The following is a 24,033-nucleotide window of genomic DNA, read 5'->3' on the forward strand; positions in this document are numbered from 1 at the left end:
AGCCGGGGAGAGGGAGTGACGATATCCCGATGATACACGTACAGTTTGCACTTTGCTCCTCGTTTATTTATTCTTGTAATTGAAATACCTGCGAGGGGTGAAGAGGAGGGAAGTGACTGAAAAGCGCAGACACAAAGGACGGTGAGCTCCAGCCGCCTCTCCATGCCCCAACGTTTTTTATCAGCCTTTGCAAAAACCCTCCCCGCCCCGAGCCCGACCCTCGGCAGCTTTTGCAAACTTGGAGGCCCTGCGAAAAAAGCACCATCAGCAGCAAAAACAGCTCAGCATCCAGCGGGCAAGAGGAGGCGGCAACCACTTGGTTTCCTCCCTGATATTTTTGAAAGCCCCTGATTCCCCTAAAGCACTGCAGACAATTTTCTTGGCTTCTCCAGGACCTCGCTGATTTTTTTCGGAAATGCGTGTTTTGGTGGGTTTTTTTTCAAATAAATGTATAAATACCCCTCAGTCAGCCCAGAGGAATAATTTTCTCTATTGCAAGAGGGTGTCATTAATGCACAAACAAGAATTCGGGCAGCTGCTGCCTGACTTTTGCAACCGCCCTCCCTGGGTAGGGAGAACTATTTGTGCCCATTTCCCAGGCTGGTAAACTGAGGCTGTGCAGGAAATTGCTGTGAGTCAAGCTGTCCGCCGTTAATCGAGCACACGTATGGCTGCATCTTTACGGTGATGTATGCACAGCTCCCAGCCACCGTCTTCAAATTTTAACCGTGCAAAGAGTTGCTGCGTGCAGGGTTGAACCGCCCAACTGGGATCCCACCGGGCATCACGCACGCTGCACCCTGTCCCCTCCATGCCACATCCTAAGGAGATTGCACTGAACGTAGGCATGAGCGTGACTTGTCCTTTCCTTCCAAGTTTCCTTTAGAGGGGAAAAAAAAAGAAAAAGAAAAAAAGAGGAGGATGAATCATGGCTTAGTCAGAGTTGGGGCTCGTCTGAGCAATCGCTGCTGTTGGGCACATTTTGATGCCGAGGGAAGGCTGCCGGGGAGGCTGGCTGGTGGCCCCTTGGTACCGGTAGGTTCTTCCAAAGGGAATTTAGTCCGGGATTGTGATTTTGGGTCTCATCCAGAGCCTAATTCCACTGTTTGGAGTGGGTTGCTAGGTCAGTTCGGTGTTTGAGCAGCAGAGAAATAAAAGGGGGAGTTGAGGGGTTTTGGCTTTGGTGTTTGGGAGAAGGTCGCAGCCTGTAAACCCCGTAAGAGACGGCTGTCCTGTTCTCGCAGAAACGGGGTTTTTCACCCTTTCCTGCCAGACTCCTCTCCTTTAAGCTGCCCTCCTCTCTGCTACTACCCCTCTGGACCTGCCGCCTACATCCCTCGGATGCTCGGGGTCATTTTTTTCGCCATCTACCACCAGGACTTTCAGCTTTCGAGCCCTGGCGTTACATTTATACCCCCCTCCCTTTGCATTTATTAAATGCCTGCAGGTTCCTGCGATGGGGTGGGTCAGGCAGCACCTCCGGAGAACGCTGGCTGATTTATTCCTCCCTCCGTATCTTTCATCACCCAGCAAAGCAGAGGATGCAGGACAGCATCGCTGGCCGTCCCATGGCACGCCATGCCTGCGGTGGCTCGCAGCCAGCCGACGCACCTCTTACTTGACAGCATTTGGCCCCCTCGGTGACTTGATTTCTGGAAAAATCGCTGAGCTAAGCACCCCGTGGGCTCCTTGCACAGCAGCTGTGAGCAACAGCTTATTTACCGGTCCCGGCTCTATTTATAAGGAGCTGTACTTTTGCACAGCACGACTCGAGAGGGGAAAATAAACCTTCTCGGCGCACCTAGTGCTGCCCTGCCCGCCACCCTCTCCCCGCAGTGAAAGCGCCTTATAAATAGTAATGGTGCTTCTTCCAGCTGACCTCGCTTGGAGCAGCTGGGTGCTCGTGCCTTTGAAAACCAGGCCATTTATTTAGGAGTTGAAGCTTTCCGCTCCAGTTATTTAGGAGTTTTTAAGCCAAGAATTACTAGGTGGATCTAATTTGAAGTGACTGTGATTTTAATTCAGGCGGGGTTTCGCTTTCGGGCTCCTTTCGATAGTGTGGGGGTGGTGATTTTCGAAGGGAAGAGCCGCAGAGAGCTGAGCTGCGGGAGGAAGGGGGATGCCCAAACTCCTCGTCCTCTAACGTCACGTGAATTTTCTTCCTTCTTCTGACACGTTTTTGCTGGGAACAAAATTCTCGTTGCCCTCCATGGGAAAAGATCCCGGATTTGGGGAAAAAAACACCTCCTGCCCTTTCCCGAGGATGGATTTTGCACGTGGGGGTCCGGGGAGCATTGTTGTCTCGGACCCCCATCCCCACCTTTGCCATCCGGAGTGCTCGCTGCTCTCCCCCATCTTCCTTCCCACATCCCAAATCTCTGGCTCTTTTCCAGCTCCCTCATAGTAGCTATTTTTTTTTAATTTTTTTCTTTTTTTTCCCCCGTGAATATTTTTTTCCTGCGTAGGAGAGAGAGGGATTGCGCATTTTTTTACTCCATGCATCCTGGCTCCGTGTAAGGAGATAGCCAAAAATATGTTCTTTCTAGATCCGTTATAAAAATATAAGTCTTTGCTTCCAGAGGAGGAAAATGCCCTATATAATAAAAAAAGGCTATTGAACACTTTAAGTATCCGAGATGCTGCTTATGACATTTTAAATTTTCAGGCAAAATTTGCTTTATTAAACCCCATCGAAGCAGATGCTCCCACCTCTCCAGCTCTTCCCAGTAATGCTGTATTTCCACGTGGATGTATTCCCCCACTGTGGCACGGTCGCCACCCAGCACCCTGCCAAACGGACCCCCCCGGGGTGCCAAGCGGGATCCACCCCATTGCTGGGGCTGCAGGGTGGGTGGGGGGCGGTGAGCACCCGCACATGGGGGGCTTCGGTGTCTCCAGAGTGGTTTTTCCAGGTGGCCCCTGGATGTCCCCGACCCCTGATGTCCCTAACCCCTCTGTGCTGCGAACGTTGACTCCTTGGGGTTGGTATGATTGCTGGGCTGGTGTTCACAGCCTAATCTCAGGTGGAAAGGTAACTTTCCGGCAGGAGCCCGGCCACTGTAATAATAATAATAATAATAATAATAATAATAATAATAATAATAATAATAATAATAATAATAATAATAATAATAATAATAATAATAATAATATAATACAATACTAATACTAATATTATAACATAATATGGTATAATATATAAAATTATTCTATAACATATTGTAGATATAAAATACAAAATATATATCATATAATAAGTATAAATCTGAGTATAACAAACAAATAAAATAATGAAAATCATAAAGTAATGAAAATAATAAAATAATAAAATGAATAAAACCTCAAAATAGTAAAATAATAAAAACAGTATGATAGCCTCGTCGTGCCCATTTGAGAGCGAAGCTCCCCCCGGGGAGCATCCCCAGCGCTGCCGCCGCTTCACCCCCCCCCGAGAGCCGCTTTTTGCGGGGAGGGACGGAGGGGGTGTGGGGCTCTCAGCCGCCGCCGAGACACCCGCCCGGGCGTTCTGCGCGTCCGCGCAGCGCGGCGGAGCGGTGGCGGTGGCCGCGGGCGGAGGAGGAGCCGCCGCCGCCGCAGCCAGGGCATCCCCGGCGGGGGAGGCGGCCCGGCCCGGCCCGGCACAGCCATGTGCGACGTGAGCGACGTGCCGGAGCGCAGCCCCCGGCCCCCCGCCGCCCCCCGCCCCGCCCCGCCCCGCCGGGAGCCGCTGCCGCAGCCCCCGGCGCGGAGCCCGCCCTCCAGCGCGGGGGGGCGGGGGGCTGGCAGAGCCCCCCCGCGTGTGGGTCATTTTGGCTGACTTTCATCTTTATTTTTTAGGTAGCGCGGGGTTATTGTTTTATTTCATTTGGGGGGTGTGTCTATTTTCTAGCGTTTGGTTTTAGTCTTTTAGTTTATTAGCTTTCTCCTATTATTTTTAATATTTTGTGTTATTATTCTTATATTTTAATATTTTTATTTATAATTTTAATATTTTAATTTTAATATTTTTATTTATAATTTTAGTATTTTAATTTTACTATTTTAATTTTAATATTTTTATTTATAATTTTAATATTTTAATTTTAATATTATTTTAATATTTTTATACTTTTCATTTTAATATATTTTCCTTGTCTATATTTCAATAAAATTTATTTATTTAAAAATTTAATTTTGATTCATTTTTATCTCTCCCTTTCACCTCTCATTTTAATATCCTTTACTTTTCGCATATCCCTTCTTAACCTATTTGATTTACCGTCACTTTTCTTAGCGTGGGGACCTCCCGCACGCCCCCCCGCCCCTCCCTGCGCAGCGCTGAAGCGAGGCCCGGCGTGTCCGTGTCCGTGTCCCCCCCCCCCCCCCCGCAGGAGAACAAAGGCTCCCCGCGCTCCGCCGCGCCTCCTTTGTCCCCGCTGCAGTGCGGGGGGCCGGCGGCAGGCGGCAGCGCGGGACGAGCCCCGCCGAGCCGCGCCCCCCCCCCCCCCCCCCCCGCCTCTCCGCCCTCCTCCTCCTCCGCGGCGGCGCAGCGGCCGCCCCCCCCCGCCCCGGAGGGCGGGAGCCGCCGGGCGCCGGCCGGCCTGTGGGGCTAGAAATAGGCGGCCGCCGCCGCTGCCGCCTCATCGCCAGCGGAGCGAGGGGGAGAGCGGGAGCGGGAGCGGCGGCAGCAGCAGCGGGAGCAGCAGCAGCAGCAGCAGCAGCAGCAGCCAGGGCCAGCCCTTCCCCGGCTGCCTCGCCTTGAGATTTTCCACCTTTTTATTTTTACTTTTTTCAAAATAAAAGGGAAATTGTTTTTTTTTTTTTTTTAAATTTTTAATTTATTTATTTTTTTTGCATCCCGATTTATCGCGCCGTTGGCGGCAGGGCTCGCCCGCGCTCCCTCCACGCCCGCAGCAGCGCGGTGTTCGTGCCCTTCCTGCCGGCTTTGTGCCCCGAAGCCCCGTCCCTCCTCTTCCTCCTCCTCCTCCGCCTTAACGACACTCCGAAAGCGCCGCAGCCGCTTGTTCAACCCCCCCCCGAAGCGACGACTGCAACAAAAAGCCTTTTTTTTTTACTATTTTTTTCCCCCCCTCCTTCCTCTTTTTTTTTTCTTCTCCTCCCCCCGCAAACGCACCAAGGTGGACGCGGAGCGCAGAAAGACCTTTGTTTTAAAAATGCCCATGGAGCTGACGCAAAGCCGCATCCAGAAGATTTGGCTTCCCAATGACAACCGCCCGGCTCTGCCCCGCCGCTGTGAGTACGGGCACCGCAGCACCCCCCGGGGAGGGACGGCGTGGGGTGGGGTGGGGAGCAGCCCCCCCCCTCCTGCGCACCCCGGGGGGGGTTCTGTGCAACGCCCCCCCGCCCTTTCCCATAATATCCACGCAGCATCCCGCCTCGCTTTGCCTCCTCCAGCATCATCCCGCTGTCCGCATCCCACTCGCTTCCAGCCCTGGCAGCTGGGGGAGGTGCAGCCGTCCCGTGGCTGCTCCCCGGCCCCGTGGAGCGGAGGATGCCGAGAGGTGCCGGGACACGCGTGTCCCTATTTCCACACCCGCCTCCAGCCCTGGGATTAAGGGAGCAGGTTGCTAACCTCGGCCCCCAGCTCTGCTGGGATTTCCAGGGTGCCTGGCACCTTGCTCTGAGATTTGTTAGTGATTTATTGATTAATATATTTTTTTAGAGGGGTGGAAGCAGGATTAGGGCAATGGATTTGGGGGAAAAAACCCACCCCAAGCCCCAGGTGTTTGTGCTTTACCTCGTCACCCTATGCCCTGCGTGGGATGGGGTAGGAGGCAGGTGGAGGAGAGGGTGAAAATTCAGGCTGAAAACTTCTGCAGGGCTTTCCCATCTTTCCAAAGCTCAGAAAGCAGCTTGAGGGTTTAAAACCAACCTCTGCGCTTCAAAAAAAGAAAGAAAAAAAGAAAAAGAAAAGAAAAGGCACTGGCTCATTCCGCTGTTACTATAAAACAAATCATGAATCATAACGCAATACGAAAGCTCAAGAGGCAGCTCTTTCAACTCGCCCGACAGCTACGCTGACAACCTGCCAGTTGTGCAACTCCACGTAACTCTCAAATACACCTCGCAGGAATCCGCGGATCCGGAGCTGCGGAGAGCCAGGACGGAGGAGGTGGCACCTCACAGCCTGGCGAGGGATGGAAGTGGCTTGGGCAGTTGGGTGAATCAGTCTTTCCGATGCTTTTTTTTTGAGCTGGCGTTTTTCAAGTCGCTTCGGACATTTATTTCCCTTGGCCGGAAAGTTCCTCCATTTAAAAAATAATGAGGGGGAAAAAAAGAAAAACCCCAAACCCTATGGATCTGCCACATGCCGTTGCCCCATGGCTATGGGTCAGGGGCGCAGCGAGGGACGGCTGAGCCCCGTAGCAGATGTTTGCCCGCGCAGCCTGTGGCTGGCAAGGGCAGCTCCGCAGCGAGGAAATGCCTTTCAGCAACAGGCTGAACATCTGGGTTGCCACGGGGCTTTGCTTTGAGCCGGCTAAAATGTCTCCTGCCCTTAATGCTTTGCAGATGTATCGGTTTGGTTTGATATTTTTTTTTTCTCGAGGACTGACACCTTTGAAAGAAATCCCTCGCGGACACAGAGCTTCCCTGTGTTTTTTGCCACTTTATTCACCTGGTTTCTCAGAGGAGAGAATTCCCCCCTTGGCAGAGCGGAAAACTAACATACTTTAATATATTAAGGCACCGAGTGGCTCATTAATACCATAATGTGGCTTCGAATTATTTTTTCTCGGGGTGGGAACAAGCCATGCTGGGCAGTGCTCACTGCGCTCTATGGGAAGAGCATTACTGGGCTTTTTTTAGGGTTTTTTTTATTATTTTTATACCTGAGGTGGCTGTTTTAAACTCAGGGTGCTTATTAATTCCTCAGCAGCAACAAAGAGCAAAGCCGGGTGGGAATGGAGGTAGAACAGACAGGCGAGATGCGGTCCCCGGGGGGGGGGCGAGGCGGGAGCATCCCTGGGAGCATCCTCGGAAAGCTCCCGCCTGGCTGCTCCCTTGCGTGTGAAATAATTAGTCCGATTGTCCGCTTCCTCATCAACGGGAGGCTTGAATGGATGCGAAGCGATGCCTTCATCTGGCCTTTCGACGGCGATCCATTAAATTGCTGTCAAGCTGCACGTCTCTCACGTAGGGGCTGGGAAAGTCAAGTCGTCGCAGGCGACGGGGATGGGCAGAGCGGGGCTCGGGTGGGGGGTGCTCGTGGAGGAAAGGGGCTGCTGCTGCCTTTCCCTCTCCCATCGCTCCGGCTCGGCACGTGAGGGCATGTGATAATACGGCGGTGACATGCGGGCAAAATCGCAGCTCGCGCGTCGGCGGGGTGATGCCGGTTCCGCGCGTGGCGCAGAAACGCAGCCGCGAAGGTGTCGGGGAATTGCAACGGGACAGAAGCTGGAAAAGGGGGATGTGAGACTAACGTAGAACGCGTGGCGTGGGCTTGCGGGAGCGGGAGGCGCGTGGGAACGCTGCTTACAAGGAGACAGTAGAAATGCCTGAAGTGGGGAGGTGGATATTTTATCTAACCTTTTATAGAAGCACATTTCCTTCCCGTTTTTTTTTTGTCTTTCCTTCCTTCCACCCACTCCGGTGAAGCACGAGAGCGCGTCGCCGCTGACTTTCTAGCAGATAGAAGGCACAAGTGACGAGCTACTTCTGAATAACCTGATTGAGCCTTTCAGAAGTCATCCCTGACCTTGACTTACCTGGGTAGATGTCCATAACTGAATACGCACTGAAAGCCCCGATAGCCTTCTGGCAGTCGGGAAAAGAAATAATGAATTAGGTCTTTGTGAAGCACTGGGAGCAAAACACCGGGCTCTGTTTCATCCCTGATGCAAAGTTTTCCCGGAGGCTTTTGTGATTTACCTGCGTTTGGGCTCAGGTTCCTGATGAAATGTGCATGCTGGATATCCTGGTCTTTTGGGAAGTGCTTTCCAGGTCCCCAAACAGATGCTTTTTCACAGTCCAAAGGGAACCTGGATCTTTCCTTTGGCAGCAAACCGAACTGGGGAGAGATTCCTCAAATACAGGTGTTGAGCTCCTTTGGAGGCGGCATGTTTGCGCCAGCTCTGGGACCATCTTGGCTGTCTGGAGCCGAAGGGACGTGAACAGTACCCTGCATTGTCCCCGTCCTCTCGGAGTGCTATTATTTTAATGGCCTTAAATCTTCTTGGCTCCGCTCTTTGAGATCCTTTGTCTGCCGGCAGGTAGGGAAAGGAGGAGTTTCTCTATTCAGGTATTATTCCTTCCCTCCTCCCTTTATCGAATAAGCGGTTGCTTTTTGTGCAAAAAAAAGACTTGCACCCGTAGGTTGGTTGAGGATGTTGAGACCTTTAGAGAGGAAAGAAAAATGGTTTTTTTTCTGGATGGGTTGCACAGCTGCCTTGCTACCCCAGCCTGCAACATCAGCGCTTGCTGCCGAAACCAGTGGGAGCTGGACGGGGCTTTTGAAACGCGGCACCGGGAATGCAGGTCACACAAAGGGACCGAGCGGGAGGGCAGCTCCAGCCTGAGGAATGTGGAATATTTAGGAAAAAAAATAGCTTTTAGATAGTTTTCTCATCTTGTCTGCTTTGGCGAGACAGCCAGGCAGGTGATGAGCGGGCTGTAACTCTTCCTTGGGGCCTTAATTCAGTTTCTTCAGCTGTTGGATTTTTTTTTTTTTCTTCTTAGTAGGGGAAGGAAACCCCACGTGCTTTGCACGCTCTCTGGCCACCTCTCCATTTGCTCGCCCTTCCCAAATCTCCGCTGAGAAAAATCTACCCCAACCCACCGCCCCGTCCCCATCCCCGGGGAGCTCCTCGCATCCCCAAATTGCTCTGCCACCATCTCCTGGTCCCACCTGCGGGCAGCTGGGACGGGCGGGCAGAACTCTCTGCCCAGACCCTAATTAAGCTGCGTTTTTATGGCTCTGCCACCAGCCGCTCACTCCCTGCATTCCTTTCCCGTGAGGTCTCCGGCCTCGCTGGGTGGATTGAAGGGTGGGTGAGAAATCCCCTGGAGGATCTCGCCTATGGGGCTGGGCTCTGCCTTCCCCGGGAGGGCTCTTGGCGTGTCACACCGCCGGGCGGGTGGCATGAAAGGCAGCTGGCTAATCCAAATTCCATTAGGCAGCGTTAAGATCTTCCTTTCCCGTATTTAAAGTGCTTGGCTTTGTGCCTCAGCCTTTCCTGTGTGCAGCACCACGTGAGACGCGCTTCTGGAGGGCAAACCCTGGAGAGGAGCAGGGATGCTGCCACGGGAGAGGGATGCTGCCATGGGAGAGGGATGCTGCCACGTTACATGGTCCATGGGGCGTGCAGTCCAGCTAGTCCGGACGCATCCCATGGTGCTGGGACCGGGTTGTGGAGGACTTAAAAAAAAAAAATAATTCCCAAACTGCATTCCTGGTGCTGCAACCTCAGCAATTTCCTCCAAACTGAACCAGGAGTCTACTTTCTAAAGGATTTATGGGGCGAGAAGCGATTCACCTGGGCAGCTCGGCAGCTGATTTGTCTGCATTTTGGCCATGCCATTGGGGTGAATTGGAGAGGAGTTTCTCATCACTTGCCAAGTCATCACTAAGTGATGCCACTGGATTTATTCCCAGCTGTTTGACATGGACTCTTTTTACAACAACAAACAAACCCAGCTTAAAAGAGGTTTATGAGGAAAAAGGGATAAATTACTCATATATGTGCTTTTAAATGCCGGTGGTTCTGCAGTCCTCAGGCCCTGCTTGTCTTCAGAAAAAACAGTTCGGTGGTTGCATTTGCATGTGTATCAGCTACAAAGCTAGCAGAAGTTTTTGGAAGTTGCTGTCTGTGGGTAGCGACCTCAGAGCTGATGTGGTATTTCAGCACGGCAGCCATGTCAGAAGTGCGCTGCTGTGGGGACTGGATCAAAGCCCTTGGCCATTCTCCAGCTTTTCACAGAATTGGCCAAACTGCTGGAATGGGAGGTTGTGTTTGCTTTGATTTTTAATTTTTTTCTTTGCAAGTGGGGAAACTGAGGCACAGCGGTCCTGCAGGGAGCCTGGGGCGGCAGCTGGTTCCTTGCCCACTTTGCAGCCATCAGGATGTTCTCCTCTTGCCGTGGCTGTCAGGCTGTGGCACCAGGGTGAATTTGGGTCAGCATGGCTTAGCTGGGGCAGTTGTGTCTCACTCGTGGGCAGCCGTGGAGCCGTCCACCATGACTTCTGCTCTGACATGTGCTCATTCAGCAGATCCCATTGCAAAAATGAGTCAGTGGATTCGCCTGCTCAAGGTTTTGGTTGTCCAGGCTCATGAGAGGGGTGCAGAGGGAGCAGAGGCTTTGGGTTTACTCTAGTTGCTGAAGGACTTGGGGCAAGGTTGGGTCAAGAGCAGGTGCCTTGTAGGGTTGGTACAAGATGAGCTGGAGGATTAATGGCTGCTCATGTTGTGCTTTCTCCTTCTCCTTGTAGCCTGTGGGCCACAGCTTGCCAATTCCCCCACTGTGATAGTGATGGTTGGCCTCCCAGCCCGCGGGAAGACCTACATCTCCAAGAAGCTGACTCGCTACCTCAACTGGATCGGTGTCCCAACAAAAGGTGAGGCTTTCACTGGTTGCCTGGGGAAAGCATGAGGTCTGGGTCCTTGGGAGATGCTCAAGGAGCTTAGTCCCTTGGGGATTGGAAGGTGGAGGGGGATCTTTCCGAGATCCCATGGGCCAAATATCTATGTCTTCCCCTTGCTTCTGCTGCAGCCCAGGTTCTCCTTCACTTTGTCCCTGAGCCTTTTGCTCTAAGGATGTCTCTTCTTGGCCCATTAGAAAACATTATCTGCAGGAGCTGCACAGCTGAGTTGAGCTGTGCTGACGCCCGCTCCTGGTTTTGATGGTCTTTACCTTTCCCACGCAGTTTTCAACGTGGGGGAGTATCGCCGTGAGGCAGTGAAACATTACAGCTCCTATGACTTCTTCCGCCCCGACAATGAGGAGGCCATGAAAGTCAGGAGGTAAGTGTGGGCACCGCGTCTGTGCTCATACCCAAGTCCCAGCTGGGTGGTGAAGCCCAAGGCCAGCAGTGGGGTTGCCCAGATTGGTTGAAGGGTCAACGGGGAAAAAAAAGAAAAGCTGTGCTTTAGCTTGAGATCTCCTCGCCTGCCTAAGGAGGGCCTGACTTGGGCACCAAGAGCTGAAAACTAAAGTTGTCAGGGCTTGGTAGCTTCAGGGTCACCAACACATCACTTCCAGGCTCAGCGATGTAGGGTATGAGGTCTGCCATGAGGTTTGGCCTTTGCTTCTTCATCTACCATTGCCTCTGCCGTGAAGACCAGCACGCCGCTTGGCACGCGCGGCTCTCGTATTTTTGGCAGGCTGAGGGTGTCTTTTCTAAATGTCCCTGGGAGAAGGGGGCAGGTGGCAATGAGGAGCTGTAAAGCCCACCCTCCGTTGTGGAGGGTCTGTGTGCTGGCTGCTGTGAGCATCTCTGAGGACATCAGGACCACATGTCTCTCACATCTTTTGCAGGCAATGTGCCCTGGCTGCCTTGAGGGATGTCAAGCTATACCTGACGGAGGAGGCTGGCCAGATTGCGGTAAGCTGAGAGATGTGCTCCACGAGGTTTGGCAGCAGTCCTGGTCCCGAAGGCGTTGTGTCCTGCAGAGTTTGCTCTGCAGTTCCTTCTCCCATTGAGGAGTGGCTCAGTGGGAAACCAGACCCTCTTGGTGCTAATTGAAGTCTTTGCTTTTAAAGGTTTTTGATGCCACCAATACCACGCGGGAGAGGAGAGGGATGATCCTAAACTTTGCCAAAGAAAATGGGTTCAAGGTTGGTATCATCGGGCTGCTGCTTGGATTGCGTAGTCCACATTAGTGTATTGTTGGCGTATCTTCTTTCACTGATGTGTTGTCCTCACAATGCTCCTGTGTAAGGAAGATTTCACTGCTGGGTTTCATTAAAAATGTGAAACTTCCCTCATGACCAATCCCAAGCCCTGGAGAAGGAAAGGATGGGAGTGGGGCAGAGGGAGAGCTCTCTGGTCAAGGAGGGGAGGAGGTTGGGTTGAGTCAGGAGCTGGTTGAATGCTACAAACCTTATTGCTGGCCTTCAGATGAACTTTGTTTTGCTTTGCAGGTGTTCTTCATTGAATCTGTCTGCAATGATCCCACAGTAGTTGCCACCAATGTTATGGTAAGCATGGAAATGTCTTGCTTTTGTTTTCCCTCATGTAGGATTTTCCACCTGTGCCTGGCTGGTTTCTTATCAGAACATCTCGCCAGAATTGGTTGAGGATTAGGAGGTTTTTATCTTTTTATGATGTGTTTGTCCTGGGATGAGGAAGGAGCTTTTATCACCCAGGGCCACCTGGAAGTAATGAAAATAAAGTTGTTGTAGCCTTTCGCCAGCTCCCTTCTATGCTCTCTGCATTTCTGTTGATCTGTAACTTGATACTAAGGACAGAAAGCTTTCAGAATGCTTTGGTGACCCCCCAAAGTCCCACTTTTTGGAAGCGATGGATGCGGTTAGGGGCTTAAATCCCATCGGAGAGCAGTCAGACTTGGTGTCTTCAGCCACATGCAGCTTCTCAAAATCTATTGGGGTCTGCTTTGAGAAGAATAGCAGCTCAGCTTAGAAGTTTCTTGCCACTAGCTGAAGTCTTGGCTGGGAGAGCTGCATAAAACATTGCTTCTTGACTCCTTTGGGAGATGCTGGATCTTTGATTTCCCACCAGCAGAACTCCTTTGTCTGTTAGGCTTGGCTAGGGCAGGTAGATGCCAATTGGCCTACCTAGGCATGATTAACTTGAATGAAAGTGTCCTTTCCTCCACTGGGCTCTGCTCCAGCCTTATCTCCGGTTGTACACCGAACTTTGCAAGCCATTTTATGGTGTCGGGGAATGTGTTGCAGGATACCCAAAGTCTGTGAGAAGGGTTTTGTTGGGTTTTGTTCTGCCCCCAGGATGGGCTCCGCAAAGGGTGCTGGGGTCGGGGCTAGAGCATGGCTTTTGCTCCCGCTGGGAGCTGGTGTCCCATGGCCAGAAACCAGCACACAGCCTTTTCCATGATGCTAATAAAATGCTCAGTTTGCTCGATCTTTTTTATCATTATTTTTATTTTTTTTTCTTTGCAACACCCTGAAACTGGATTGTTTTTGGAGGATTTAATCCCTTTCTTTGGGAACTAATGCTTGAAGGGGGAGAAAATGAACTACTAGCTGAGCATCGGTTTTTGGTCCACGGGGTGCTGCAGATGAATGGTGCTTTTAGTGCTGGGATAAGCACAGAAAATACGCTGCGGGCCTGGGGTGCTGCCGCACATCTTGCTTGGTTGTGTCTTCCTGTTGGTTTCAGGATTTCTTGTGAAGTTACTAACGTGCAATACTGCTGCTCAAACCCAAATCTTCAGGAAAAATAGGCTGTTAGAGTAGTTCAGGCAGAACTTAGTCCACGAGAGCTCTGGATATTCATATTGCCCATATATAGCATCTTTCAGCCTAGTAGCTTGTAGCAAATAATGCACAGAAAGGGGTTGAATGTTGTTATCCTGCTACCTCCGATGGTGGGCAGCCAGGTTGACCTCTACCTCCTGGGAGCTTTATTCACTCAAAAGGCCTGGGACAAGCACCTTGCTTAAACTCATGCACTTTCCGTCCTCAGCTTGAACTGTTTAAACCTGATGCTTTTCTTTAACCATAAAAAAGCTGTTTTCCCACTGTGTTGGGTGGTGAGGTGCTACCCCAACTCTTGGGAGAATGGGAGTGGACTGATCTGCATCTATACCAGTCATGCAATGGTTTATACCAGACTTTCTCACCTTGTGCTTAGTTTTGGGTTTAGTTTCCTTCTTTTCTCTCTTCTCATAAGTGATGGCTGTAAAGTGGCTCAGCCAATAGCTGGATCTTGGCAGGACTTTGAAATTTGAGAATAGCATGGGCTGGCTTGAAAAGCTTCCTAACCTCTCCTTGCAACGTGTTTTTTCCCCTGTCGCAGGAAGTAAAATTGTCCAGCCCTGATTACCGGGACTGTAATTCGACCGATGCCATGGAGGATTTCATGAAGAGGATCAATTGCTACCAGGCCAGCTACCAGCCGCTCGACCCTGATGACTATGACCGGTAAGAGACTTTGCTGACTTCTGAACTGGCTTGAATGCCTTTCCTCTCCCAGGAGAGGAGTGATGAATTATGGAGCTGTATTTCACTCTGACTTCAAATACGTGACTGCTAGAATAATGTATGGCCAAGGCTCATCGTGAATTTGGCTTCTTCCTTGAAAATGCAGGTTTTCCCCAGCCCTGTGCCAGGGAGCCGGGCACTGAAACCTTCCCAGGCTCTTCTGGGCTCAGATATGCTGGTTCTGCAGGTCTAAATACAAAGGTTTTGGAAAAGCAGTTCGGTTTGAGTGTTTCTGAGATGCTCTTGTCAGTAAAAGGAAGGGACTGCTTGAACAGGCTCAAACCACAAGGTTGAGCAAGCCCTGTGGTTTCTGCTTAGCTGTGTGCCCTGGGAAGACCTTTGCTGTCCTGCATGACCATGCAGGCACCTCCCAGCCTTTCCACTGCTCACAAATACGTCTGTGTGCCCTGCACGGATAATCCCAGTCCTGCTGAGCCCTGTCCTGGTGAGGAACGTGCTCCCTGCTAGTCTTGTTTAATCCTCTTTACTGTTGCAAGGAGGAATGGCGATTATACTGGTGTTACTTGGCTCTCCATGAATCACTGTTACCTGTTGGCTTCCTGTTGAAAATAGCCTGCAGGAAATCCTTTTAGCTGGGTGATTATGTTGACTGAGATACCTCACAAGGCTGTTTTTCCAGCATGGTGATCCTTTCTGCTTTCCCTACTGGCAACTCCCTCATCCTTGCTGCGCTTTTCCTAGGGAGCTTTCTCTCATCAAAGTCATCGATGTCGGCCGGCGGTTCCTGGTCAACAGGGTTCAGGATCACATCCAGAGCAGGATCGTTTACTACCTGATGAACATCCATGTCCAGCCCCGCACCATTTATCTCTGTCGGCATGGCGAAAGCGAGTTCAACCTCAAGGGGAAGATTGGAGGTGACTCGGGCCTCTCCAACAGGGGCAAGAAGGTGAGGGAGAAGGGAATATTCCCCTATGGCTTCTAGGAGTGATTTGGCTGTAGTAGATGCCATGCATTGGGTTAAGTGTATATTTGATGACAGCTGGGGTGCTCAGAGAATCCAGCTATAGGGCTGGTTAAATTTGGGCTTGGGCACGGCCTCAAAACAAGACTTTCCAGCCATTGACGTTGCATGTAGGCCTACGTGTAGTGAGGGGTTAACAGAGGTTGGGCTGCAGAAATCTGTAGGAGAGAAGGGTATGAGTATCTTCATCGAGTTGGTTCAGACCTTGCACAGGCAGGGCGGGATGTAGAAGGACTGCTGCCACCCTTTGGTAGGGATAGCCAGCTCCGAGGGTGCTTTCAGGTTGCTCATTACTTGATTCTTCAAAGAAGCGCACTGCTTCAGGGAGGGTTAATAGCTGTTTTGGCTTGCCAGAGCATTTTGAAGTCCAGATGGAGTCATTTGAGGTGTGACTATTATCAAGGACTACAAGATACATCAATTTAGCTCTATCACAAAGAAGCAGAGCTGTGGTTAAGGGTGGCCAGGGATCTTCCACAGCACTGTAGCGGAACTCAGGTTGTGGTGCTGTTTCTTGGATGCTGATGTTGTTCCTTGATGACATTAGGTTGCCACTTTCTCCTCTGCTTTCTCTCTGTTCTCATACCCCTCATTAGCTTTTGGGGATCAATGCATGGGCGGCTGCTCTTCAGCTCAGAGCAGAAGGCTAATACAATCACCTATGGAAGGCAAAAGAGGTCCTGGAGAAGGCAACATTTACTGAGAAGCAGGGAAGAAGGCCCATTGGGAAGCTATGGATCAGGAATCAACCTCTTCTTTTATGTCCCACAGTTTGCACTGGCACTGAACAAATTTGTTGAGGAGCAGAACCTGAAGGACCTCAAAGTCTGGACCAGCCAACTAAAGAGGACAATCCAAACAGCAGAAGCTCTCCAGCTGCCCTACGAGCAGTGGAAGGCGCTCAATGAAATAGATGCTGTAAGTATCTTTGATTGCGGTAGGAACAGCTGGATCATGATGGTTGCTGCTTGGCAGAGAGGGTGATAGCACCGGCCTTTTCACTTTTGCCTAAATCTCACCTTTTGTGGGGAGATTTTCCTTCTGTGGGAAAGGGTGGTACTTCTGCTGGATTACTCAAAAATGGGCTTCTGATCTTAACTCTACCTTGTGCAGATGCTTCAAGATGTTGGCTTGAATGAGCAGATTAAAATGATTGTTGCTTGGATCTGCTCTGTAGCTGACCACTCAGAGGGTTATAGACGATTGCTTTGGAGAAGGATTTGCATGTTGGGTGTGCTGATGCTTTTTGACTTGAGCATGTCCAGTGGCTTCATGGAGGTCTTGTTCTGGCAGGGTGTGTGTGAAGAAATGACGTATGAAGATATCAGGGAGCAGCATCCAGAGGAATTTGCTTTACGTGATCAGGATAAATATTACTACCGCTATCCTTCTGGGGAGGTAGGTCTGCAAGGAGACCTTCAGAGATGTGACTCTTATTTTAAACATGGCCTCCTTGTCTTCATGCTGTCCTCTACACTCGGAACAGGGGAGCAGCAAGTGCTCCAAGGAACTAGAATCAAGAAAGGTCAGGGCTCATATTTACCTTTTGCATTGAGGTCTTGTGAAATCATGGTTTGTGAAGATCTCATAAAGAAATTTATCACTTAACAAACAGTCCCACTGACTTTATAGCAAATTGGTAGGAAGGGGGCTCTGGAGGTTTCTAGTCCAACCTCCTCCATTACATCCACTCAAAGTGTTGTGCTGCCCCAAATTCCTTTTCTTTCATTTCCAAAAAAGTAATTTCTACCCCTGCTCTCAGTATCATTCCCTAAGGGTTGATGTTGATATCTCTGTTCCTGGCAATCTGCTTTCAGGGTGTAACACAATGAGGTGGGAATTGACATCAGTTCTAGATGATACTTTAGGTTGTGAATCGGGCTTTTTATCCCCAAATTAAAAGTCATGTCCATAGATATTTGGGAAAAATCTTTGGAGACATCCTCATGACAGTGTGTCTAACAGGAGAATGTTTGGGGATAACCGACACTGACTCTGGCTGTCTGGGGTTCCTTCTGGCTGCCTGTCATGGTTCTTTAAGAAGTCCTTCAAAACCCTATAGATTTTCAGGTTGCTCCAGACTTTTCAGAACTTAAAAATCCTATAGAAAATCAAATTTCAAAATGGTGGAGAGACACAATGCTCAAAGTACCTGTGCAGTTGTTGCTTACCTTAATAAACTCTCCAGGACTAACTGGGATGTGAATGGCTTCTTTCTCCCCTGACCAGAAGTAGTAGCTATGTTCGAGAGTAGCATGAAGATGAGGATTTGTTGAACTTTGTTTGGTGTTAGCAGTAATTATGTTGGTTTAGTCAGAGGCTGTACCAAGACAAGGGCCATTGTTTCTTGCGAGGTGCTCATTTTCTTGATTCTATGCCATATCTCCGTTCCCTTCTTCTGTCTCAGTCCTACCAAGATCTGGTGCAGCGCCTAGAGCCGGTCATCATGGAGCTGGAGAGACAAGAGAATGTCCTTGTGATCTGTCACCAGGCTGTCATGCGCTGTCTCCTGGCATACTTTCTGGACAAGAGTGCAGGTGAGCTCCCCCTTCCTGGGAAGGGGTTTGATCCTGCTGGAGGATGGATGATAGAGCTCTGAGGAGACGAGAGGTGTGTGCAGGTCCATGCGGGGCCTGGAGCATGCGTCTCTTTGTGGGATGGCCTTAGCTGTTGATGAAGATGTCTAAGCCTGTTTTTGGAGAGGGGATGGGATAACCCTCCTGCTTTGCTTTCTCTGCAGATGAAATGCCCTACCTGAAATGTCCCCTTCACACAGTGTTGAAGCTGACCCCGGTGGCCTATGGTAAGTGGGGCCTCTCTACTAAACATGCCAAGGGGTTTGACTTGTACCTCCTCCTGAATCCAAGCTGTCTCTGGGACAAGAGCAGGGGTCTGGGGTTGAGCACTTTGTAGCATCCTGTGCCCGTTGGGTTTGCTGATGGCCTCTCTGTCTCCTTGTGCTCCCTTCTGCAGGCTGCCGGGTGGAGTCCATCTCGCTGAACATTGAAGCTGTCAACACCCACAGGGAACGGCCAGAGGTCAGTCTTGCTTTTCCTCAGAGCCATCCCTTGGTGTCCCCTTCCTTTCCCCTAGGGTCAGCTGGGCGAGGACGCTGGGGTGGGCACGGGGAGATTGCTCAGCTAGATGCTCAGAGTGCTGCCGGAGGACCGCAGCATCAGATGGGTTCTTGCTCTGCAAAGATGTGACTGGTCAAGGGTTTTCCAAGGGAAAAGGGCTGTTGCTTGTGCCTGCTTCCCACTGTGTTTGCCCAGATTAAAGCTGGCCCAGGGAAAGCTCCTCCCTGGCCTTTAACTTTCACCTGTGCAGTCATCTGCTCACCCAAGTGGGGAACGGAGCCATGGAAGGAGAAGGTGACTTCTCCCAGGTCTCCCAACTGTCTGGCCGAGCCCCGGCTCAATGCCTTGCCCAACATCTCCTGCCTTTGTGGTTTTTTTCCTGGCGTGCCCATGGCTCTGTGTGGCTACGAGTGCTGTTCTGTAGGGTTGGGACATGGCGGCGCTGGTTGGGGATGCGGCGGGGAGGAGACCCCTCGCATGGAGGAAAACCCCCGTAAGGTCAAGTCTATCTGCCCTGTGCTCCACCAGGAGCTCGGAGGTCAGAGCAGGGGGATGGCAGCTCGGTGTTGGGGCTGACCAGCCACCCAAGGGGGACCCCAGGGACCCTGGCAGTGCCCGTGTCCCAGCCACTGGGACCTTTCCAACTTGTGTGTAGCAGTGATGGAGCCCGGCTGGATGTTGGCCGGTCAGAGCCGTCCCCTTTTGGCCCATGTCTCCCTTTGCTTCCCAACCTCAGCAGACGGCAGCATCTGTGCCGCCTCTCCCTCCCCGCGGCTGTAGGTGGGGAAGCCGGCCCTTCCCCCTGCCGTGGGGGCCATCGATGCCCTCCTCCACCACCCTCGCTAGGGATGGCAGGAGAGCTATGGGCGGAGGGTAGGATAGAGCAAGACACATTTGAAGCGCTTGGGTCCCTCTGCTCGGCTGCGCGGGCGATGCCCCTCCATCCCACCTCGCTTGAGTTGGAGCTTGGCGCGGTGCCGACCCTCGCTGGCTGCTCTGCCCCCATTTCCCAAATCTTCCTTATCAGCCTGGGCTGGCTCGTCTTCCCTCTTCTTGCTTTCACACCTCTCCCTGGGTCGGAGGGATCAGCTTCGAGGAGGAGACCGATGGGCGCCTCCCTCTGTTGTGCGAAGTCATGGCTTTTGATTACCGCTACAGGTTTTTTAGCAATCTATATTTGCTTTTTTTGTGAGCAGAGGCTCAGGTGAGGAGAAAATCTGTCTTGTTTCTGAGTGCAGGGCCTTTTTGGTTTTTTTCTCCCCTCCCTGGGAAATCACGCTGCGTTCTCGAACGTTTTGCTTTAGGGGTTTTTTTCGGTGTCCGGAGCATTTCAGTTTATCCTTTGCACGTCGACAGCGATTGTGGGGAAAAGCAGAGGCCGCTTTAAGAAAAAAAAACCCAAAACAACCTGCTTCTTTTTTTTCCTTTATAACTGTCGCCTTCTTCCCTTTTTTATTTTATTTTAGTTTTTTATTTACTTTTTTTTCTTTGTCTCACTCTAATTTAGGAAGCAAAGAAGGGACCTAACCCGCTCATGAGACGTAATAGCGTTACCCCTCTAGCAAGCCCAGAGCCCACCAAAAAACCTCGCATCAACAGCTTTGAGGAGCATGTGGCTGTTTCTTCCGCCCTGCCAGGCTGTGTTCCTCAGGAAGTGCCCACGCAGCTGCCGGGACAAGTTAGTTGAACTCTTTTTTTTTTTTTTTTTTTGTTGTTATTCTTGTTGTTTTATTGTTTGTCCTCCTGTCGCTCCTGAAGCTGGGGAACGGCTTGCACTTGTCGCAACCTGTGCTGCTGTCTCTGAGATGCATCTTTCTCCCATCGCTGCTGTCCTTGCCTACCTTGGGTTGGTTTCGGGAGCACTCGGCGAAGGGTCGCTGTCGATCCTCTCTTGGGTTTTGAGAGCGTCATAAACTCCCCCCAAAGCTCTAGGCTGCATTAATTTAATGCCCTCACCATCTGGCATTGTGGTGTCAATCTCCTGAGGAGCCGCATCTCTAGCGTGGGCAGGACCAAAGGGCTCGCACCTTCCCCCTGGATGGACTTGGCTGCGGCGTAGACTTGGGCATTGCAATAAAGCAAATGTTCTTGTGCTTCCCTGGAGAAGGAGCTGCCAGGACCCATCTTTGACTGGAGGAGTCTCCTCCTTCCTGGGGCAATAGGCAAAACAGACCAAAAATGAGTAGAAGGCTCTTGGCATGGTGAACCCGGTTGCCTTCTGCAGCCATGGGTGAATGTGATGCTCATGTGTCCTCTCCTCTTTCACCCACCCATGAAGCGATGTAGAAAGAGAGACCTTGCTTGCTGCACACTTCTCCAGCAACAACCCCCCCCTCCCGCTGCTCGTTAAGGAGTTGGGGTGGTACTGGAGAAGCAGCGTAGATATATAGGAGCCCCTTCGCCATGCCGCCCTTCCCATCAGCTGCCTGTTAGATCTCGCTGTTTCGCCCAGCCTCTCTTCACGTTGTCGGTGTTGTCTGGTGTCCTCTCGCCCCTCCTCGGCCAGATCCCGGGCAGGTTAGGAAGGGTGCCATGCTCCTCCAACCGCTCTGCTTGATGGCCGCTTCGCATAAGCCTTTCTACCCCAGCAAGTACCAAGCGTGGCAACTCGGTTTGTCTCTCGGCTTTCGGGGCTCCGCTTGGGCTGGTTGAATCTTGCAACAAACCCTTTGCCGGCTTCAGGTTTGGAAGCTTTCGCTGTTCGGGTGCCCCTCGCTGCTGTCCGGTGTCCTCTGCCCGGTCTCGTGCGGCGTTACTGACACCTCTTTCCATTCTCTCTGTCTCTCTGCAGCCTTTACTAGGGAAGGCATGCCTGTAAGTACCTTCTTGTGTCTTATTTCCCCCTTTTGCCCCCTTTCCATGTCTCTTGCCATCCCACTGGTTGTTTTGTTGTTGCTGTGAAACCCGGATGGGGTGTGGGCTTCTTGGAGTTAATATTTCTCTTGGGGGGGGGGGGGGATTTGGATGCATCTTAGGAATGGTAAAGAGGAGACTATGCGTGCTGGTTTGTCCAACCCCTAAGTATCCTAGCTTGATTAAATGTCCCAATTTTGTTGAGAAATGAAGCAAATTATCACTTGCCTTCTCCCAATGATGTCTAAATTCCCTGCCTCCTCCTTGGACAGTCACTGGTTGGGAGTTGCTGTTGGGTTTTCCTGGGGTTAACTCTGCAATAGCACGTTGTACTGTAGGTGATAGACCCAGGTGGTCTGTCCTTCCCAGGGGCTCCGAGTTGTGTCTATGAGTGCTGGCACCAGACTGATCTCTGAGGAGCTTCTGACCTCAGCCCCCAGCAGGGTTTTATCGCCTGTGTGGGAGCAGGAGCGTGTTTTCTGGAACTGGACTGATCCTGGGTCCTGGCATCTGCAGTTCTGCAAACCTGGATTTTGGGAACAGTCTGCCTAGATGTCTTGGGCAGAGCAGATGCAAGGATATTGTCCTTCTCTACCTCTATTAAGAAAGCAAGATGCCTTGAGCATTCAGTGCACTAATCATGAATAATCAAGGCTTTGACAGTTTGGCCTAGAGCTGTTAGATCCTTGTGTAATAGAGACAGGACAGCTTCTGGATAAATTTGAAGCCTTCAGACTTAATTCATGCTACATCATTGAGTTAAGAGAGCAGCAGTCATTGAGCTGTGCTCAAATGTCTTCTCAAAGACCAGGGAGACTTTGGGGCTGAGCTGAGGCTGGGGTAGTGCCCAGGGGTCTTTTTGCCCCCCATAGACCAGTTCAAGTCAGCCTATGTGCATCCCCGTCCTGGTCATTTTGTGGGCTGAAGATGGAGGAATCTGCTATAACGTGGCCAGGCCTCAGCCCTGCTTGCACATTGGTGAACCTCACGTTTCTTCCCCTTTTAGAGTAAATGTTTTTGAAAAAAGAGAAGTTAGGAAGGTCAGGCTTGGCTTTGCTGGTGGATGGGTTGGGGAAGATCATCATTCTCATGCTCCTGGGTGAATGTAGAGGTTGAGTTGCTCAGCATGGCCTGCGTGTCTGTGCTCCTTCCCTTGCTGCTCACGGGCACAAAAGCCCCTGATGAAGTGCCTGCTCTTCTTGGGTTGCTTTGAAAGCATTTTTCTTTCTTTGTCCATCCCTCTATCCACCCTTTTCACATCCATGTTGTCATTAAAAGCACTGCATGCCTCAGTGCTGGCTGGGACACTGAAAACGCGCTCCGATGTTGAGTTTGGGAGATGGCTGCGTCAGGTTTTGCTAGACCTGGAGCAGGCAGTGATGGTACCCATCCCAGCTGTAGGCTGGCAGCAGCAAGTTTAAAATCTCCAGCTGCTGGGGGCCTGCCCCCACCTACTAGTGTGGGAGTAAAAGGCTGCTTTTGAGGGAGCGAAGAAGACACCCCAAAGCAAAGACTTGGTGTCAGTACCTCTCTTGGAGGCTGTTGCCTCGTACATGCGTGCGTCTGGTCCTCACTATGTCCCACCACAACCCATACGGGGTCAGGGGAGGTGGAAGGTACCTCCTTCCCAATTTGCACCATGGGACTCAGTTGGCAGTGGGCACTTCATTGCATCAGCCCTCACTGTTGGGGTCTTGACCCCCATCCAGGAGGACCAGGGGACACCCGGAGAGGCTGGGGACGTGGCTGTGTACCTCAGAGTCCTCCTGGCTGTGGGATCGAGCCTGTTTGGGGTCACGGGACTACCTGGCGTGATGATTTCTTTTCCTTTTGCTTGGTTTGTGATCCAAAGTGCACTTTTTAACAATGACCTGATCCCCTCCCTTCTTCTCCCCTTCACTTTTCATGCTTAAAGACGACCCGTTTGTCACTTTCTCAAAGTTTTCTCTTTACTAATATTTCCAAGGTAAATGGCTGTGGTACATGTGGCTTTTCCTAACCCTCCTCCTGTCTCCTTAGACAACAAGAGAGAACAGCTCAGCCCGCTCTGCCTCATAGCCTGGCCAGGATTCCTAGAGGCAGTTTAGGTAGTAAAAGCAAAAAGAAAAAAAGAAAAGAAAAAAAAAATGTTGAGAAACCTTCCTAGCTGTTTCCTAGTCCTTTTTTCCCCACCCCGTTTCATGTAGTTTTGTGAATTGGGAAATGTCCTTGTTGTGATCATCTCCCCTTGAGTTTCTCCTCTAGCAGACGCTCTCCTCCAGCCACTGCCCTCAGGGTTGGTCCTGCTTGTGTTTAGCTGTTGTCTCTGGTTTTGTTTGTGCCCGTTGTCACCACCTTGCACCAGGGCTGTGTCCAAAGCAGCTCTAGGGCCCATGAAACCTCAAGGGGCATCATCGGAGGAGCGGGTGCTTCTGCCGTACTGTTGCTGGTGGCTGGTCCCCATGCCGGCCCCTTGGCACAGCCGGCGGGACCGGCATCTTCTTGGCAGTGTCCAAGGATAGACAAATGGTGACCTCCTCCTTGGCAGGCAGAGGGGGACACTGCCCACCCTCAAGGGAAGCAAGAGAGAGATGTTTAATTGGGCTCCTTGAATGAACACTGTGGTCCTCTTGTCACCTCTTGCACGGACCGAAGAGCAGCTTCCGAAGTGCAGACCAGGTGGGGTGGGAAGGTTGTCTTTGGTTTTAGCTCAGTTTTTAGGGATATCTCTGCCAAATTCCCACCCTGTAGTTAAAGGCAGGCGATGCTTGAGGGGAGGGGTGTGGGTAGCAAGTCAGCACGTGCCCCCCCACCTCTCTCCTTGGGTGGACAGTGTCCTCTCCTCTGTGGTGGATGCTTTCGTAGTGATGCGTGCCGTGGCTTTCTGTTACTTCCCCCGTCCCCTTGTTGATGTGCATGTAGAAGATGCTGCTGGGATGGGGTCCGACCCAAGCATGACCCCCAACCCCGGTCCTTCCCCTCTCGTTGCAGAACATGAACAACTCGCAGAAGCCGTCGTGA

The 24,033-nt window shown here is 51.3% G+C and overlaps 1 protein-coding gene across 3 annotated transcripts; it reads left to right on the forward strand.

The window, feature by feature from the left end:
• The first annotated feature begins 5,120 nt into the window (after positions 1–5,120).
• PFKFB3 (6-phosphofructo-2-kinase/fructose-2,6-biphosphatase 3) lies at positions 5,121–24,033 on the forward strand. 3 transcript variants are annotated; one of them, XM_059816005.1, is made up of 16 exons: positions 5,121–5,232; positions 10,427–10,552; positions 10,862–10,958; positions 11,473–11,539; positions 11,698–11,772; positions 12,079–12,135; positions 13,934–14,058; positions 14,821–15,028; positions 15,875–16,021; positions 16,397–16,501; positions 17,511–17,640; positions 17,844–17,906; positions 18,077–18,141; positions 19,688–19,858; positions 20,972–20,994; positions 22,949–23,003. In XM_059816005.1, the coding sequence occupies exons 1-16, from the start codon at positions 5,154–5,156 to the stop codon at positions 23,001–23,003; spliced, it is 1,593 nt and encodes a 530-aa protein (XP_059671988.1). In that variant the 5' UTR covers positions 5,121–5,153. The 3 variants fall into 3 exon arrangements, with proteins under 3 accessions (XP_059671988.1, XP_059671989.1, XP_059671987.1); XM_059816006.1 differs by lacking the exons at positions 20,972–20,994; positions 22,949–23,003 and adding an exon at positions 24,004–24,033 and having other exon boundaries at positions 5,130–5,232; XM_059816004.1 differs by lacking the exon at positions 22,949–23,003 and having other exon boundaries at positions 5,154–5,229; positions 20,972–20,998.

Source organism: Gavia stellata, chromosome 4, assembly GCF_030936135.1.
Source record: "Gavia stellata isolate bGavSte3 chromosome 4, bGavSte3.hap2, whole genome shotgun sequence".
NCBI lineage: Eukaryota > Metazoa > Chordata > Aves > Gaviiformes > Gaviidae > Gavia > Gavia stellata.